Source organism: Macrosteles quadrilineatus, unplaced genomic scaffold, assembly GCF_028750875.1.
Source record: "Macrosteles quadrilineatus isolate MER2022 unplaced genomic scaffold, UCM_ALF_1.0 Scaffold_1__1_contigs__length_201487025, whole genome shotgun sequence".
Classification (NCBI taxonomy): Eukaryota; Metazoa; Arthropoda; class Insecta; order Hemiptera; family Cicadellidae; genus Macrosteles; species Macrosteles quadrilineatus.
This window is the reverse complement of record NW_026542594.1, coordinates 161,323,799-161,343,820: the sequence shown is the minus strand read 5'-3', so window position 1 is coordinate 161,343,820 and position 20,022 is coordinate 161,323,799. Positions and strand designations below refer to the sequence as shown.

Genomic DNA, 20,022 nt, shown 5'->3' with positions numbered 1-20,022 from the left:
ATATGACGTCGTATTTCAATGCCTTCTTTTGTTATCAAATGGTAGCTCAGTGGCCCGGTTATTCTAGTGACTTTAGCAGGAATCCACTTTGGTCCTCGCTGATTATAGTTTCTTGCAAATACGGAGTCATTTTCTTTAAATTTCCTCTGAGGTGACTGTTGGTAATCGTGAAGCGCTTTATCCAAGATTTTCTCTTCTTTGTCACTTGAAGAATAATCTGGGTGAACTCTGTCTAAGATGGTTCTAATACGCCTTCCGAACAGCAGTTCAGTCGGTGACATATTAGTAGAACAATTTGGCGTTATATGAGATGATATTAGGAACTGAGCCAATCTTTTTTGCCAATCTCCTTGAAGTATTCGTCGCAAAGAATTTTTTGTCGTTTGGACCATCCTTTCTGCCTGACCATTCGATGACGGATGGTATGGTGCAACCACGACGTGGCGGATGCCATTGCTTTCATTAAACGATCGAAATTCTTGTGAAGTGAAAGCCGACCCGTTATCAGATACTATTGTGTCTGGAACACCATGTGTTGCGAAAAGGCTTCTGAGGACCTTTATAGTTGATCTTGAATCTGTAGAAGGCACCAAAACTATTTCTAACCATTTGCTGAAAGAATCGACAACAATCAAAAACAACTTGTTTTGGAAGGGCCCAGCGAAATCTATGTGGAGACGAGACCAGGGTTGTTTCGTTTTCTCCCAGGGAAGAACTGTTGCTCTTGGAGGGTTGTGACGACTTTGTTGACATGCTTGACAAGAATTCACTATGTTTTCTATGTCTTGATCAAGTTTTGGCCACCAGAAATAGCTTCGAGCCAACGCCTTTGTTCGAACAATGCCCTCATGTCCCATGTGTAGAAGCTTCAGAGCTTGTTGCCTGAGAGTGGATGGAATGATCACCCTAGTTCCCCAAAGTAAACATTGTTTGTATTGAGAAATTGAATTTTGACGAGAAATGAAAGGCGTAAGGTTGATATCTGAGTTATGAGTTGGCCAACCACGTTGAGTCCATAATAGTACTTTAGATAGAAGTGGATCCTTTTCTGTTTCTTTTGCTATTATATTAGCGGTGATTGGTTTAACCTCATCGGATTCAATGTATAGCACGTCATTCAAGACTTCATTTATCTCTTGATCAACAACATTGGAGGAACATGGAAGACGACTCAAACCATCAGCATTCGGAATAGAAATCCCCGGTTTGTATACAAGATCAAAGTCATATCCATTTAAAAGGATACTCCAGCGAATCATTCGAGGTGACAGTGTGTTTGGTGTTTGTTTATCCAAAGTGAAAAGACCCAGAAGTGGCTTATGATCTGTTCTAATTTCAAAATGCCTCCCATATAAGTAATTGTGGAATTTTTTAACCCCTCCAATGATGGAAAGTGCTTCCCTATCTACTTGAGCATATCTTCGTTCTGACTGACTCATTGTCCTGGAATAAAACGCAATTGGAACTTCCTTTTCCCCCCGAACCTGACTAAGCACACAACCAATACCATAAGGAGATGCATCACAAGTTAGTATAAGATGGCTGGAGGGATTGTAATGAGCCAGTATACTATCGGAAGAAAGGAGCTTCTTTGAAGCATTGAAAGCAAGTTTATGTTTTTCCTCCCACCGCCATTTAACATTTTTGTCCAATAAGCGATGTAAAGGTTCTGCAACATTGGCTTTGTTGGGTAAAAAACAGTGATAGAAATTAAGTAAACCTAAAAATGCCTGCAGTTGTTCCTTGTTAGTCGGCTCAGGAGCATCTTGAATGGATTTGACTTTGTCCGGGTTAGGACGAATTCCGTCAGAGCTCACAACAAATCCCAAGAAGTCAACTGATGTAGATAACAAAGAACACTTTTCGCTTTGGAGTGTAATCCCTGCATCTCTAAAACTAGTGAATACTTGTCTTAATGTGGTAATCAATTCGTGTATTGTTCCTGCTTTAACCTAAATATCATCAAAGTAAGGGATTACATTGTCCAAGCCCGAAAGCAAACCCTCAATAAAATGTTGAAATATAGATGAAGCTGAGCTAATACCGAATTGTAGTCTTTTTGGTTTAAAAGCACCCTTGTGTGTAATTAGTGTCTGAGCTAGTGCCGACTTCTCGTCAACAACCAGTTGTTGATAAGCTTGGGCTAAATCTAACTTAGCAAAATATTTCCCTTGGTTTAAGTTTGCTAAGAGCTGAGAGATTGGTGGAATAGGGTACAGATGATCTTGGATAGCTTTGTTTAACGTTGCCTTATAATCACCGCAAATTCGTATTTTACCATTGCTTTTTACGGAAACAACAATTGGTGTGGCCCAATCCGATACCTGAACAGGTTCTAACACTCCCTGATTAACTAACTTATTCAGCTCTTCTTCTACTGGGGCCTGCAATGCATAAGGTAAAGGGCGCGCTCTTAAGTGAATTGGGTTATAATTCTGGTCAATTTTCAGTTCGATCGGAGGTCCTTTATAGCACCCTAAAGAATTTGAACATCCAGCTGAGCTTTATTAAGAACTTCAGATTCATGACAGTTGATTGAAAGTACTCCGTTTACTTCAATGTTAAGACTTTTTAGCCAATTACGCCCCAATAAACTATTTCTATTACCTTCAGTTATGACTAACGGAAGGAAACCATTGAACTTACCGTATTTCACATAAACATTAGTCTGACCTAAAACACTTACAGGTTTACCACTGTAATCCTTGAGTTTCCAAGGAGAAGGTTGTAGTTTACAGTTTTTATGAGAAATTGTATTCCATAGTTCTCCTCCTATGATAGAAACACCTGCACCAGTATCAACTTCCATTAGAACTTTGTGATTATTTATGTTGACAGTTGTATACAGTTCCGGTACTTTAGTGCAGTTAACTTCCTGGACGTATTGAGTTGTTTCGTTATTTGATTGAGGTGGAAACGTTTCTTCTTGTTCATAATTGGTTTCCTCTGACAAAACTTCATGAGCCCGCTGTCCCTTTGATCCGTGTTTTTGGCTAAAATATTCTTTGGGGCGTGGTTTCCCTCCTTTACAAACTCGTGCTAGATGCCCAATTTTCTTACAAATATTACAAGTAGTCTGAAGATGGGGACAATCCCTTCTAAAATGTCTTAGTCCACAACCAAGACAAACATTAGGTGTAACAGAGTGAGCTGGATTGTTGTTAAATGCAACAAATTTCCTGTTTGAATGGTCAATTTTATGTACATTAGCAAAACTTGAGCTACTGAAAGAAAGTTCCTTACTTTGAGTTTGAAATAATTCATTTGACTTAGCTGCAATAACAACATCCTGAAGATCTACAATCAAAATTTGCATAATTAATTCCCTATCCAAGTCTTTGAATTCACAGTTCACAGCTAATGTTCTTAGTCGAGAATAGAAAGAGTTAAACGACTCTGATTCTGCTTGATGACACTTCCTAAAATTAAATATTTCAAAAAGGACATTTTTGGTAGGAGCGAAATAGTCAGTTAATAGTTTTATAACATTTTTGTACGTTATTTCATTAGGTTGTGGTAAACTGTCAAAAATGTAAGCCACTTCCTCACCAGCTAGATTAAGTACTAGTGCAGTTTTCCTTACATCACTGGTAATGTCTGCAGCTAAAGCATACCTCTCAAATTGCTTAATCCATGTACCCCAACGCTGTGCGACACTTGCAGGATTTGTATGGGGGTCAAAACGATCAGGCTTATTGAGATCCATTATCCAATTATCCTCGTCGCCAGTTTAGTAAATTAAAACATAATTAACACAACTGAATTTATTGAACTCACAAATCAGACTAAACTAAAAAGTAAACAAAACATAATAATGTAAACAGTCATCTGACAGATGTTATAAATAAAACATATGGACTTATTTCTTGATACATAACACATGGTAAGATCTCAACTTAATTTAGGACCGCTTTACTTTTTTCGTTTTAATGTCCCCTAGAGGCCAAAAACACTATCCGTTCAAATACATATACCGGTTGGTTTTATTGGCCGATTGTGTGTGTTTTTTTTCAGTTCAGTTCAGTTCAGTTCAAAAATCTTTATTCACATAACAAAACATTTTTTTATACAAATATTCAACCATGTGTTGTAAAACACGCGCGGTTGAAAAACTTAAAACTATACTTATATTTTTTAAACACTGTCTTGAGTAGGTTCATTTTATTTTAACTGTCTTTTTTTCTGTTTAACTTTAAATTCACTGTCACTGATACCTAATATCTAATTTGATTTTTCTCAAACACTTATGGTTCATCCCTTCACTGGCTATTCGCTCTTACATACTAGTTTATATTTACAAATCGTTTAACGGTATAGGCTACATTCGATAATTAATTATTTCACTTTGTTTGTTTGATTGAGTTGTTTTTTTATCAATTCCTTTAATTTACTTTTATATAATTCAATTTTCAAATCCTGAATATTTTTGAGTACTCTAAAATTAAAGTTAAAACATTTTACTACTTTATGGTAACACTGTAACCTGCTTGTGTCTTTCATAACAGGTGGTAGCATAAGCATACCCTCAGTATAGTTTCTCGTATTCCTATTAATAACAACTGTTTGAAATAAACTAGTAAACTTTTTATAATAACATAAAATTGAATATAAATATATCTTCTCTAGCTGCATTACGTCTAAGTACTGAAACAGTGGTGCAGCTGAGTCAAATTTCTTTACACCACAAATAGTTTTTAATGTAAGTTTTTGCATTATTACAATTGGTTTAAGTATTGTTTTTTGTGAGTGTGTGAGCCTGTTAGCTATAACTCGAGTACGATTCATCCTATTTTGTTAAAATTCGGTAAAAACGTTTCATACGAGTTTGTGCCGATCATCAGAAGTTTGTGCCTGATCATCATCAGAACCATAACGTTATGGCAACATAACGTTATGGCAATGCTTTCACCTGCCAACTCATCTCCGATGATAATGTTATTTAATATAAATATTAAAATAACTTTATAAATAACTGAAATCCCCTGCAGTTGGATACGGCTCACAGATAAGTCAAATGGAGTTTTATTTTATTTATAAACGTATCAAGCCTATAAATTAAACCTATGAAACTAAAATATGTATAACAATAGCTATCAAATTGTAGAGTAGTGGGGTTTTATTGGGGGTTTTACGGGGTGAAAATTGGATTTTCCTATTTTTGACCCTCAACACATAAAACTTTTTACTAGCTTAACAATTTTTTTAGAGTAAAAAAAAATGTTATGCGTTGCTGTATGTCTATGTCAAATAGTTACGGAGAGAAATAAATCAAATGTAAATTAAAAATTCCCTTTTTGTTCTTAGAAATAATAAGTAAACTGTTCTACTTTGCTTCTTTATGGATATATTATTTTGATCAAACTTGGTAAATTAATTTATTTTATACGAATAAATAACATTTCTATTAAAAAACACACACTTTATTTTTAATTTCTTGTAGCAGTCAACCTGAGTTTTCGTTTAATCTTAATGTTATATAAATAAAAAAATTTCTAACATCTCAAAAAAAAATATTTGAGTGAAGACGAGACAATTGGAAATTCGTTTAGTATGCAGGTTTGCAGTGGCAGGGGTATTTATAAACATGATTGACTGTTTTTCTACGCACAATTTGTCAGATAGTTAAATATTGTCATAAAAAAAATGTGAAACACACCTTCCAATCAGCTCGTAAATTCGTTCAAAGAATTATTTTAAATAATTCCCTCAATGCTCCATACTACTGGGCTTCAAAGTTTCTTATTAAAAGTATGGACACTAAAAGTATGGTAACCAAAATCGTAAATGGCAATATTATTACTTAAAAAATAGTGTTCAAATAGGTCCTGTTAACATAATAAAACGTAAATAACTTAACATTCTATTTTGAAAAGGTAAATAATCTAAAATGTAAACCCACATATATTCCTGAAGTAAGAACCTATCAACGATGCACTTACTACGCAGAATTAACCATGTCGTGTACCTCAATAAGTGGGATTAGAGAAGAATTCAGTGCGAATGCTAGTATAATGAAATTGTAAAACATAACAATTCTTAAGTTATCTAGGTTACTAATTATTTAGGTTACACTTACATAAAAGTATCGTGTTCAATTGAACGAAAATGTCTCACTCAAACAAGAAAAAATGTTTATTGTGTTGACCAGATATACGTGTTATAGCAAAGTGTGGCATGAACAAATAGTGTTTTATAAATAAGGTGTATTTTAAACTCAAATTATCAATCATTTAGTTACTCTTTGTTTATTGTTTGATGACCTACATTTAACATTTCCAATTTTCTGGTAGTGTTCTTGACACCGGGAGGAGGGAGAGATTAAATGTAATTAAATTGCATTGTGTCGTGAAAGCCCATCACCAACAAAAGTAAACATAACATAATTATTTCATGCTTTACAACTCGCACAAGGCCCGTTTTATTACAACAATTACGAGCTTTATTTAACTGTACTGAAGTAATGTAAAGTAAATATTTTACCCAAAGTTAGGTACACAGTTACACAGTGAATCAAGATAAATAGATTATCACTGCAAATAATTGTAATTTACAACATCAAAACCAATAAATAACACATTAAATACTATAAAAGTAACCAACAAAAAGAACTCCTAATAAAACAATAAATCAATGTTTTTTATACAAACTTAACTGACATGAGTGCTACAATAATAAGATGAACGTAGCAATAAAACAATACCAAAGCCTACTTCCACAGTATACTACTATATTTTTTGTATGTTTTCAATATAGTAATTCTAAAACCTTAAATGACTAAAATTGTATTAATTCCTCACCTATTGTCATTTTTGAGGTGTGTAATGTTCATCTTTGTTAAATCATAGACAAATAGAACTAAATACAGACCAACAGCAGGGCTGTGGTTAGCACAAGTTCTGGCATCCACCGATAGGAGTGCTACTCAACTACACAGCACTCCAAGCGGTGGACGCCAGAACTTATCTTAACTACAGCACTGCTGTCGGCCTATTTATCCTTGTTCTATTTGCCTATGCATAAATTTGTCCTTATAAAAAAAACTTAAAATACAAGTAGTTAAAGTATATAAATACCCCCGCCGCAGCAAACCTGCCGACTAAGCGAATTTCCATTTGTCTGAATTGATTTTCAGTTAAATATATTTTAATAACATTAGGTTTAACGAGTACCTAGGTTTGCTGCTACAAGGAAACTAATAAAGTGTGTTTTTGAGTAAAATATTGATAGCTTAGTAGAAAATAAATAAATTTGCCAAGTTTGATCAAAATATATTCATAAACAAGCAAACTACAACATTTGACAATATTCTCCATAAGAATAACATGGGAATTTTAAATTTACAATTTTTTTAATTTTCTCCGTTACTAATAATCAAACAAAAATACTTTCATATACTAAATTATTTGTTTTTTTAAGCTCTTTAAAAAGGTCTAAAGAGAAATTGGGAAATTTTGTGTTTTGAGGGTCAAAAGTGAGAAAAACCAATTTTTACCCCATAAAACCCCCCGTAAAGCCCCGTTCCCATGGTCCGATCATGCTGGTTCGCGAACTCATTCAAGTTTATCCCGCTTTACACCTTTAAACCAAATTTCATCAAAATCGGACAAAAATTACTCAAGTTATCGCGTTCACGGACGTATATATATATATATATATATATATATATATATGTCTATATATATATACATATATAAAAATTTGAACGAATAGTGTTTTTGGCCTCTGGGGACATCAAAATGAAAAAGTAAATCGGTCCCGGGTCTAGGTCTTACCGTGCCACCTACGGTAATAGCTACTTCCCTATAGGGAAATTCGCTAAAAATGTGGTACTTAAATTATAACGAACCGTTTACAATTACCTGGTGTTTTTCATATTCCTGAGGATGGTGTGTAGCGGGGAACTGGAAGGCGCAGCAATGGTATGGGTACGTAAGGGACACCTCTCTTATATACTGAAAAAGGGTGATAAATTAAAATACAAATATTGGCTATTCATCCAAGTGAGATAAAAAGTTGATGCCATTCCACGGTTCGATAACAACCGGTAGAATACGTCTACATTGTAAATCTTTAACAATTTCAAAAATTAAGGAACAAAACTTGTTTATCTATGAATGTTCTCCACTCTGATTTTCATACATCTAAGGTTATTGATAATAATACAGTTGATACATTCCGTTTGTTGTGTGAAACAAGGAATGGAGTAGCGTATATTGTGTAACAAATTATACCCACATTTGTTAGAGGATGTCGATGGTACTCCACTTCCTTGTATTGGACACTAGACAAATGGAACCCAAGAACCTGTTGGTACGTTATTCAATTTTCCCACGACAATGAATGTGCTGTGAGAGAGACAGTTACAGTATACAGTTCTGCTAAACAATTGTTTCCGAAACTTCTGCATTAGTCAGCTACAATGGCCATGCAAGTTTAAGCTTTAAACTTTGAATGAGTTTATGAATAAGCATGATTCATTATAGTTTTTCTGAACTTGAAAACATAACATTGGCGCACAGGCTATTTGTACATAACAACATATTGCACAGGCGCATTTACTTTTATTAAAGAGTTATTAATCTTTGGTAACGTCCTACTTCAAAACGTTAATTTTTCCGCAGACCAGATTCTTTAACATTTTTTAAAATCACTTCATAGATACTTATAGGTTGCAGAAAGACCCATACCATAGATTTCTGCTCTGTTTTGACACATCAACTATCGTAGTATCAAAAAGTAAAATACTAAATTTAAATTTTAACTGTAGCACCCCAAGCCCTGGTAGCACCCCAAGCCATGGTAGCACCCTCCGTGTGTGCCTTATTAGACTTGTCCGGTTTGAACAAAAAATTGAATATAGCTGATCTCTTTAGATGGGATGTGTCATTTGCCATTAGCAATGTTTTACAATGTGTTAGCAATGTGTTGGTGATGAAATCGACAGGGCGGAAATAAAAGTCCCGTGACAGTCAGATATTTCAAATAATAATCAAAATAGAGCTGCAAAACTTGGTACAAAGTTACCAAGCATTAAAGTAATTTTAACACTTTATTCTGTGGTGCGCTACTTCCTCAGGTGTATGACTAGCTAGGAGTCGGAAGATTGTCTAGGGGTCGGAAGATTGTCTAGGAGTCGGAAGATTGTCTAGGAGTCGGAAGATTGTCTTAATATTAATCATAGGTTGATATGCACCCCAAATTAAAGGTCTTCATTAGTAGAATACAGTTCCGTAATTGTGAGCTCAAAAGAGTAACTGAGTAAAACATGGCAGACCTTCAAAGATTTAAAATGGCAGGTTCAAGAAATCTTTAAACAGCTGCCATTTCTAACTCGAGTGTGCGTTTGAGTTCAAATTTGCGGCATTGTATTTTACTTGTAAGGGTCTTTACCTAATTCGATGCACATATCACGAATGCTATACCTATGCTTACATTTAAGATTTCTTCTGACTCCTAGCGGACCGTCCCACTGAGGGGGGAGCGTATCACTGAGTAATGTGTCAAAATTATGTTGATGCCCAGTAGCTATGAACCAAATTTTGTAGCTCTGTCTTGATTATTTTTGAAATGTTTAACTGTACCGTTACGTTTTTCTCACCATTTATAAGTTTGCAGTTCAAGTAGCATATACCTCGTACCTTGAAGTGGAACACGGAGGGGAAGACCTTGAGTGCCGGGGTGTCTAGGAGACGCAGCTCGTCCAACTCCTGCAGTCCTACAGTGGGAAGCCGACGTATGGCGGTCTCTGACAGGTCTCTGTAACATACCACGAAGGGAGAGTTACAGTATAGGGAGGATTATCACAGGAGCGGTTTGTATTACAGATAGGGTTATAATACAGGGAGAGTTATAGCGTGGAGAGAATTATACTACAGCTGGAAGGGCCATAGTACGTGTCTGATCAGTGGGAATGCCAATCCAGTTCAGAAATGATGGAGTGAAAAGTTTTCTTAATTAAAGTCCATTCAAATTCGATGACGTACAAATAATACGCTCACTTGAATTTATTATAAACAACTTTTAAAAACTAGAGATCAGGTTTGTATATGGTTTGGATTACAGATAGGAGCAAATACAATCACCCAATCAGGTCCAGTAATTGGTTATATATTATTAGTATGGGGTTTGTATGCTATATAATGAAATAAGATCCGGCGTTCGGTGTGATGGTTTATTTTAAGAAACACAATTATCTATTGAGTTACATGATTAACTAATGGATACAGTCAAAGGTTACACGTTGTATCGGTAGTCAGTATAAATTTATACCTACATTTACTGTCCAATCTCTCATTCCATTTTTGCCAGATTGGACAGATAATGGAAATTAGATTGTTTTCCATTCTAACTGGATATTGGATCTGAATATTGGAAATAATATTGGATTTTCAGCCCAAACATTAGAAAATGTCGACACTACATTCAATTTTTTTTATTAATTGAGTAAAAAATAAAGATATGAAAATCTAGTTTATATTTTTTTCTAGAGGAGCAATCCAAAAGATATGATAACAACGACTTTTTTAACAGCATCAATTGATAGCTCGACTACAATCGACTTGTTGTTCCAGAATCGATCTCCTTCGGAATCATTTATATGTAGAGTTGTAGCTTGTCGAAATATTAAAAAAAATAACTAACCTATAACTAAAATCAAAAGAAGGAAGTAAATAACACACTTGATAGTTCAATGTGTTGGACTAATGAAACAGATAAATGCGGCCTTTAAAAAGTTTACTTCACCAAATTAAGGAACTTTTATTGCTTTCGTGAACAAAACGTCCAATTTAAGTTTTTCAATCGTTCGTTTTATTGTATTTTATAAGTAGTTTTTCACATTAATTTCAAATACAGTATAACAAAGCTAGAAAAACTAGACTTAAATTCACTGTAAATATATAGTACAGCCTTTTCTAAATTGTTGTTATGCATTTCCTTTATATCATAGGATGATTGGATCTTCCTTAACACAATGATTCTACACATCGCCTTAGCTGTGCCTAGAGGACCGTGGCATTATCACATAGTTAAAAGCCATTGGCGACTGTAGGGATTTGAACCCGGGACCTCGGAGACTACACCCCTTTTCTCTACCATTAGATCAGCCTGAATTCCAAAACTAGAGGGGATTACAATTATGTATACTATCTGTTGGACCCGTGCTTTGCAAAGGGACACGAAATAGAAACATTTTGATCTTTACATCTGTTGTATAAAATAGTTAAATATTCACTAACGCTTTTAGAAACAAAATTCAACCTTTATGGCTTTTATAGAAACGTTTATGGCTTTTAGATCTGGTAAGTAGTGGAAACCACTTGGTCAACCATTTGCGGTTTTGATTAATATTAAATCTTGTGTAGGCTGATATGAGAATAACTTACAAAATTTTCTGATAACATTTTCACATACATTATTTACCTTCATCTCCATTATTTACGTATATTTTTCATTCTTTTTGACATTTAAAATTTTAATCTTGAAGTTTGAAAACTACTAATTATTTAAATGTAAATGAACAAGTTGTTTTAGGTAAATCTTCTTCAAATTAAATTACACATCACCCCATCTTCACTCACAATAAATCATTAGCAACACAAACATAAGCTGTTATAAACTTAAGAAATATTGTGCATTATCAATATTCTTTTGAAATATTAAAAAGCGATATATATACTATAAAAAGTGTTAGATTATTAATTTACCTCGTATAAGAAGTAATGCCAATAAGAAGTTATTTTTAATGAAACCATAAAGAAAACTTGTTTTATATCTTTAGTACATTATTTAATTTACAAATGCAATTGGGCATTAAAGACGGCAGACAAAACTAATATGATTATCAAGGAATAAAAAAATGTAATAGTAAATTTTTATTTTATACTAGCAGCTATACCCGTGCCTTGCAATGGTGTCAGTAGGCAGAAGAGATAATGTTGGTTCTTTGAAAACGGCTTTAAATGGTTTCACACCTACCGTTTAATTTGTTAACGAAATTGAACTGTATTACTTAACTTGATAATAGTACGTTTTTGTCAACTCAGACTGTGAACAGTTATTTAGGCTACCTAGTATACAAAATCATGATGATTTTAAGGTATAATCAAATAACATGTTTTGTACTGTAAATGAAAAGCTTTAACAATAGTTCCAAACCTGTCAATAGTGTGATTTTCCAACATATGTTAGTGAAATTATAATCAGGCAAATGGAAATTCGCTTAGTCTGCAGGTTTGCTGTGGCTGGGGTATCTTATTACCGTTTACACAAAAATATATCTAAAAAATAATTCTCATAAAACTCAGGATAAGAGTCTAGGTTAATACAGCAATGAATATACAATCTTTATATTATTTTCTATATCTATGAATAATTTATTTTAATTACTTATTCCCTGTAAAATATTATCACAGAATTTACAAATAGGTTCAGTAGTTTTTTAGTTTAGCTCATACAAACACACAGACAAACACCACTTCTTCTGTATGATAGTATAGGTTAGTATGTTATATTATGTTTAATTGGATCTCTGATTCTACTCTACAAAAATATCAACGAATAACATAATATACAAACCAGTTCTTTTAATCAGTTCCATCCATTAAATCTTGTATTTGCTCACTTAACATAAATTACGTAAACAGATTTTTCACTGATTTAAGAAACAAAAGAACTCTATGTACAGCTTAGTTTTATGATATCTTCCTAGGTTTAATTTAATCAGCGGTGTAGCAAAACACAAATAATAAATTTATCGAAATGCATTCAAGTAAATGTGAACTGCAAGCTATGTTATAGTATAAGATAATGAATATAAGTTCAAACATAAGAACTATTATATGACAATATAAGAGTATTTTGTATAACCATTTAATAATTGAATATAGGTTTCATATATACTACAGATTTTAGGACACAAAACTCAATGGCGTAAAATTTAGTTATTTATGATATTCTTTAGTTTAATTCAAGCATAGATGTAGCGAAACACAATTACTAAATCAACCTTAATGTAAAAAAGTCAATGTTAAGTGCAAGTTATGTTAAGTAATCCAACATATGTAAAACAGTTCAAATTTATGAAAAAAAAACTTTAAATTCATACAAAATTTCTTAACACTTTAATTTTCATACTGTTTCCATAAAATATATCAATTATAGTATTTTCATAACTTAGACACTTTAAAATCAAAAGCAGAGTCTGGACTGATACAGGTTATAGAATCTTTTTTATTTATATAATCATTGACATGGTTTTACATAGACATAGAATAAATAATCTATTATACGGTTTTAGATTGAATAAACCTACCACATAGTTGTGTATAATGTATATTGAATTTATTTGGATCAGCTGGCTGAAATTGTGAAATGAATTTGGCAGTTCTTCTGGTTTACATTGAAATGTCAGTGCAAATAAAAAAATTTGAGTGTTCTCATTGCAGCCATAGAGACCAATCAATATTTGCTTTAATCCTCATCCCAGAACCTTTAAAGCCAAAGGGGCAAAACCCACGGTCAGTACCAAAGTGTGAATTGTCCTATTACCATTATTGGTATGGTAGATATATTTTTGTAAAATTTAATCCCAGACGGTCTAGTAGTTTTTACGATATTTAGTAACACACATACAGACAGACAAAATTCGATTTTTATATAACAGTATGGATATAGATTGTGGGTAGAGTAAATACACTTTTAACTGAATTGCTCCATAATGATATTAGCTTTCAATGTTAATCTTTTTATCTTAATCTTGCAACAATGCAGTTAAGATTATTCATTCTCCTTTAACAATGTATTTGTGTAGCATTAGATATAGCTCGTATTTTCAACTTACATGTGTCGCAAACTTTGAAGCCCTTTGAAGCAGTCCTTGTGCAGCCAGTGTAGATTTCTATTTCCTTTGAAAGCTCTGTAACAGTAAATTATCCCTTTGTTACTGTGACAACCAATATCTTTGGTTTGACTAAATTGACATAGACATGAATTGACTTGGACAACAGGGCTGGTGCTGGCAAACCCTATAGTTTTACAGTTAACATTAGAATCCAAATGAAAACTTATCGTTTAAAACTATATACCAAGTTAATGTCTATGGTATACTATAGTTTGAGTAAACATTTTTGTAGTATTTCTGTTTGTTTAAGAAGGAATTCAAAATAAAATAATTTATTTTGAATTCCAGCGAAAGTATTTTGCTGAAAGTTCTTTATAAAGCTTTTGTGTCTAAAATTTAGATTAGTGAAAACCATTACCTCAGGGAAAATCGTATTATACTATCAGTACATATACATTATACAACTCATTTGATAATTGAACAATTTAACATTGGTCTTTTGGGTTACCTTGATGAATATGAAATAAAAATGCAAATTTAAGAAAAAGAAACAAAATAGTAGAAAATAGAGTCATTTGAGTGAACACAATTAAGCAAAGATTTCACATAAGGTATCAACTACACTTGGGTTTCTCCTGAAATTTCCAATACGGAAATATGAAAACACATGATAATTGATGTGTTTAATAAAAATGGGATTCCAAACACATATTCCTATTGTATGACTAGCAGAGTACCCGTCCTTCGTACGGGGTTAGCATATAAGTACAAACTGCTTATTGCAGTTATACTCAAGCTTTGCGTTTGCAATGGAGGAGGACACAGTTCTACCAAAATGTTCTAACACTTCACCTAAACATTAGAAAGAAATTAATTTAAAAAAAATCGCAAAAAATCACAAATTATCCATGAAATTAAGAACATAACATAACTGTAAACAATCCTGCTTTTACAGTTCTCATTTTGTATCACAGTTTTTTGTTGCTGCTTAGTTCAAATTAGCAGTTTTCATAAATTAAAAATAATAATAGTGCTGCACTCTGTTAGTATATCTTATAACTTTTTAATGCTTTTGCATATCATAGAACCAACTTTTTTAGTTGAAACAACTGACTTAACTATTCAATTCCATTTAAATAGAATACTCATAAGGCTAACATGGGGAACTAAAGAGCCACTGGGGCGCAGCCCGAAAGGAATTTCGAGATAAGAATATGCCTATATGTTAATCGGGAATGTGAGCTATCATCATGCCAAATTTCAGCCCAATCCGTCCAGTAGTTAATGTGTGATTGAACTTCAAACAAACAAACAAACAAGCAAACAAACACACAAACTTTCACATTTATAATATTACTAAGACAAATGACTTTTCAATAAAATTAAAAACATGGGACAAATGATATTTTGATGTTAGTCTCAACTAAGTTAATCTTTTTCCTTTTTTCTACTGATATATTTCTACTTCAGCTTTCTTATGGCGAAGAGATCATCAACGAAGAGACTTTGACACTATACCAAACAGTAAATGAACAAAAGTAGTTTCGATGATAAACTAAAAGCCCACTGGAAAGCTAAAGGTACTCACAGTTTAGCTATTTGAGAAGCGTTGAACCCGTGGCTTTCGATATATTCAAGAGAGTTGTAATTCAGTAACCTGAAAAATTATATTACCAGATTTATATTATTATACTGTACCTTCTTAAATATTGTTTTATAGCATATTTTTACATACTTAAATTACAAATAAATATTTAAATATTAAAAACATTTATGCGATATACTTACAATTGCTCTGCTTTTAATTTAACCTCATTCGTTCTAATACTGGTTATGCGATTGTTATCGAAGTCTCTGTAACAATGGCAAAGTATTAAGACACACACTATTTAAAGCTATAAATGTTGTTGAATGTATATCATATTATAAGAGTGGTAGAGTTAAAATGTTAGACGTTTTGAGGGGAAAACTAGTGTTTATAGATCTAGAGGTTTGGCCAATGATTTCTTATCAACACACCTACTTTAAAACATACAAATTCTGTGCAGCGATATACTTTTGTGTTGGGTGGTGACAGCAAAATACTTGTTTATTAATGGCTAAGCCTTGCATGGTCATGCTTTATCTTGCACCTCACAACAGACCGTTGTTATTTTATGTCTGACTTATTATATATAATTTTACTGTTAAAAGTCAAAATTTCAATCGGGTCATACTATACTTTTTATCAATAGTGTATTAATATAATTTTAAGTCATGGTTATGTTTTCTAATAGTAGCTTAAATCCAGGATCGACGAGAAAATGACACAAGGCTTTGAATGGGAATGGAACACACGAATAATAGAAAATATGCGAAGGCTTACACCATGTGAAGAGGCGCCGATGTCCTGAGAAAATGCATTGCTGGGAGAACTACCAGACCTGAGTGCACTATACGTCTGAAAAAAATAGTAGTGAACACTATCATCCAGTTTATTTCTCCATCGTTTAAATGTTTCATCTTGAATACCGTAATAAATATAAGTATCAATTCCAATACTCAGACTATGTCGGTCAGCAACTACTTAGTGTTAGGTACAGTTTGATTCACATATTTGTAATATGATATTTATTATTATGTTAGGGATGGTGCGTATCACTAAGGATTATTGATTAAGGATCTACAATGGAAAAAGCTAAGTAGTATGTAAAACCTAAAACTGATAACTGATTTCCGTTCAGTAAAACAAGTTACTATACAAATTAAGGTATTTTCATGTTGACCTGTATCAATGTTTTAAACGGACACTAGTACATTATATCCAGTTTCATAAGATTCTACCTTTAAGAAATTTTAAGGATGATGTAATGTTACTTAAATCATCCATACGATTGTTGAAAATACATTATCAGTTTCATAGTGACAACAACAACTGGTAACTTAACACTTTTAATCAACACGTACATATTATTTTGGTCGTCATCCGATAATTACATTGGAAACAAATTAGGCTGGTAAATAAATAAACTGTTGCAGTCCCTTTAAAAAGTAATAAAAAAAAATGAAAATGAAAAATCCACAGAAAGAATTAGTTGCGTTGGATTACATTTGTTTCCATACATAGTCATCTGAAACTTGCGGTAGCCCTTTGAATTATATTTTATACTAATAGTGAATTGTCAATAATGAATTTGTTTTCTCCCTAGGAGTAAAAATACTAAAAATTAAAAATTTGTAATACATAACATTTTATTTTATACGATTTGTTGTTCGTTAATGGGTTTAACTTACGTACAAATTCGGCGCATACCCTACTTTCCCACACATCAACAACACATAAAAAACTATTATTCACTGCAGGACAGTTCCTAAACATATACAGTGTATGTCTATAAACGAGTATTTAAGATTACACTTACACTCGCAGTACACTCTAATTCCTACTTACATAAGCAAATATTTATTATACTGCTACATAAAGATTGCCTAATACATAACAGGCAATCTTTTGAATTATAACAAGAGTAGATTATAATTGAAATAAATCGGTTTATACGTGCGTACGAAATATCTCACTAACAATGTTTTTTTTTTATCAAAATAATAATATGAACGTGTCGTAATTTTGATACACTATTGAACCATCCTTATTTTAAATTGTAAATAATTCACGATAACAGCTTTACCCTATTCTTCATACACGTTCAAAAAGGTTCGCAAACGATCGCTTACGTCATATCATGGTCGATAAAATATTTATACATGAGTGGTCGGGGCATGTTACCGATAATATATGTAGTACGGATCGGAGACGCCATTGGAATCTCCATTACAGTCGTCTTCACAATAACATTCTCGCCGTTATTGCTAGGGCGTGCCTCGAGACTCTAAACGTGTTGTTTTGAATCTTTCAACTATTAGCTTCAATGAATCATTATAATTTATGTTCCAACTGTCATCATTATAATTTATAAATCATTAACATTTATGGGCTTTGGTGGAAAAGGATATTTAACGTTTAACAGCAAATAAATATTTAACAACATTGTACAGGGGATCATTTGGACGTGGTATTTTCCCAGAACTTGACACCTCTTACATAAAAAAATCTGCAAATAAGAAGACAATTAATTGGTCAGTTGTATCTAATCTTTTTTATGTGTAATAGTCAAATTATAAGAAACTAGCGGTCGTGCAGTGGCCGAAAACTCGACCAAAAATATGTAATATACAGACTTTGCTATCCCCCACCTCACGTTAAATAAAGCATGGGATTAGAATTTCTTCCATTTGTTTAGATTTTATTTATATAGATTTCGTTGTTATTTCGTCACCAGCATGACAACCCATTATTATGCACATGTAAGAAAAAAAAAATTAAATCGATTTTTTTTGTGCTTATTTTTGAGCCTATTTTAATTTATAAAGGGATTCTGCACACCTACAGGAATGTTTGCCACCAGCTTAATCAAATGGGGTTTCATTACGTACTACTGTACTGTAATGCGTTTTACTGGACACCAACCAGATGATTATACGGTATTTGGAGATGAGTGGTTATAAACAAAAACATAACCTCTCATAGAGGTTATGACTAGTGATTGTTAGTCCTTTAGTTGGTAGTAATTTAATATAGGATTCGTACAGATTTAGTAGTATGGCGTAAACTATGGTACGTCACTCGTCCAAAATGTGCTTACCGTTGGACTCGTATGGTAATCCCGCACAAGACTTCGTCTCGCACGGGAACGACCACACTTGTCCAAAAAAACACATATTTTCAGGACTAGTAACTGAGAAAACATGTTTTTAAGAAACATGCTTGCCTATTAATGTACAGTGTGTCAATTAAGTCTGGCACACATTTTTTATCTTTTTTTCTATAGTAGATAGAATAAATCAATTTGCGGGACTGATTAATAACAAATGTTAGGCACTTTTTACAAATTTTGAAAATAAAACTTCCCTTAAGGGCAAGGGGGGGGTGGGGGGTAACTAAAAATGTTCAAACGACAACCCCCATCTTGTGACCTCTCATTTTAAAGGTCATTAGAAGAAAAATCCAAAGATGAGTCTGAAAAAATTTTTTTTGCACCCTATCCAAGATGGCGGTTTAAAATGTACTTAGGGTTGAACGGGTAAATTAGGTATGGCACACATTTCTTATCTTTTTTACTCTTTGTAGATTAGGAGGAATTAATTTGCGGGACTGAGTAAGAACAAATGTTTGGCACTTTTTGGCATAATTTTGAAAAAAGTTCCCCTTAAGGGTAAGGTGGGGGTGGGGGTAACTAAAAATTTTCAAATGACAACCCCCATCTTGTGACCCCTCATTTTAAAGGTATTTGGAAGACAAATTTAACGATGTGTCTGAAAAAATTTTAATGTGTTTAGACTTAATTCACCCGTTCAACCCTAAGTACATTTTAAGCCACCATATTAGACAGGATGCAAAAAAAAAATTTTCAGACACATCGTTAAATTTGTCTTCCAAATACCTTTAAAATGAGGGGTCACAAGATGGGGGTTGTTATTTGAAAATTTTTACACTCCCACCTTACCCTTAAGGGGAATTTTTTCCAAAATTATGAAAAAGTGCCAAACATTTGTTCTTACTCAGTCCCGCAAATTAATTCCTTCTATCTACAAAGAGTAAAAAAGATAAGAAATGTGTGCCATACCTAATTTACCCGTTCAACCCTAAGTACATTTTAAACCGCCATCTTGGATAGGGTGCAAAAAAAACTACTAAATCTACTATAGAAAAAAAAGATAAAAAATGTGTGCCAGACTTAATTTACACACTGTATAGATAATGAAACACTTATCGTCGCGTTACAATAATCAATGCGTATTAAATTACTATACACACTAATACTATTTATGTGCATTCTTCGATGCATTTTTATTATTTTTTCATAATCAACATACTTACATAATCTTTAAACTTTTCAGCTCCACGTTGAATAGATGAGGAGACACATTTTTTAGTTGTGGGGCTCGACTGATATATCTGTAACAAAAAAATTGAACAGATTTAAAATTTTGCCATCAACACGTCAGGCTTCTTTGTTTTACTTGCCTCAACAAAAAGTCAACAAAAACAACATCATGTCTTATTGTTATATTTATTATCATTATCATTTATATTCACCCATCTCAAAACTAAAGAAATATTGATGAATCCCAACGAATATTTG

The 20,022-nt window shown here is 32.9% G+C and overlaps 1 protein-coding gene across 1 annotated transcript in view; it reads right to left on the bottom strand.

Moving 5' to 3' along the window:
• LOC129002095 (thyrotropin receptor-like) overlaps positions 1-20,022 on the bottom strand; it is a 43,607-nt gene that overhangs the window by 20,489 nt on the left and 3,096 nt on the right. The window contains exons 2-8 of the mRNA XM_054429635.1: positions 19,758-19,835; positions 16,206-16,280; positions 15,629-15,694; positions 15,429-15,497; positions 13,841-13,915; positions 9,639-9,756; positions 7,860-7,952 (exon numbers count right to left, since the gene is read on the bottom strand). Coding sequence (XP_054285610.1) covers positions 7,860-7,952; positions 9,639-9,756; positions 13,841-13,915; positions 15,429-15,497; positions 15,629-15,694; positions 16,206-16,280; positions 19,758-19,835 — 574 coding nt within the window. The remainder of the gene's footprint in view (positions 1-7,859; positions 7,953-9,638; positions 9,757-13,840; positions 13,916-15,428; positions 15,498-15,628; positions 15,695-16,205; positions 16,281-19,757; positions 19,836-20,022) is intronic.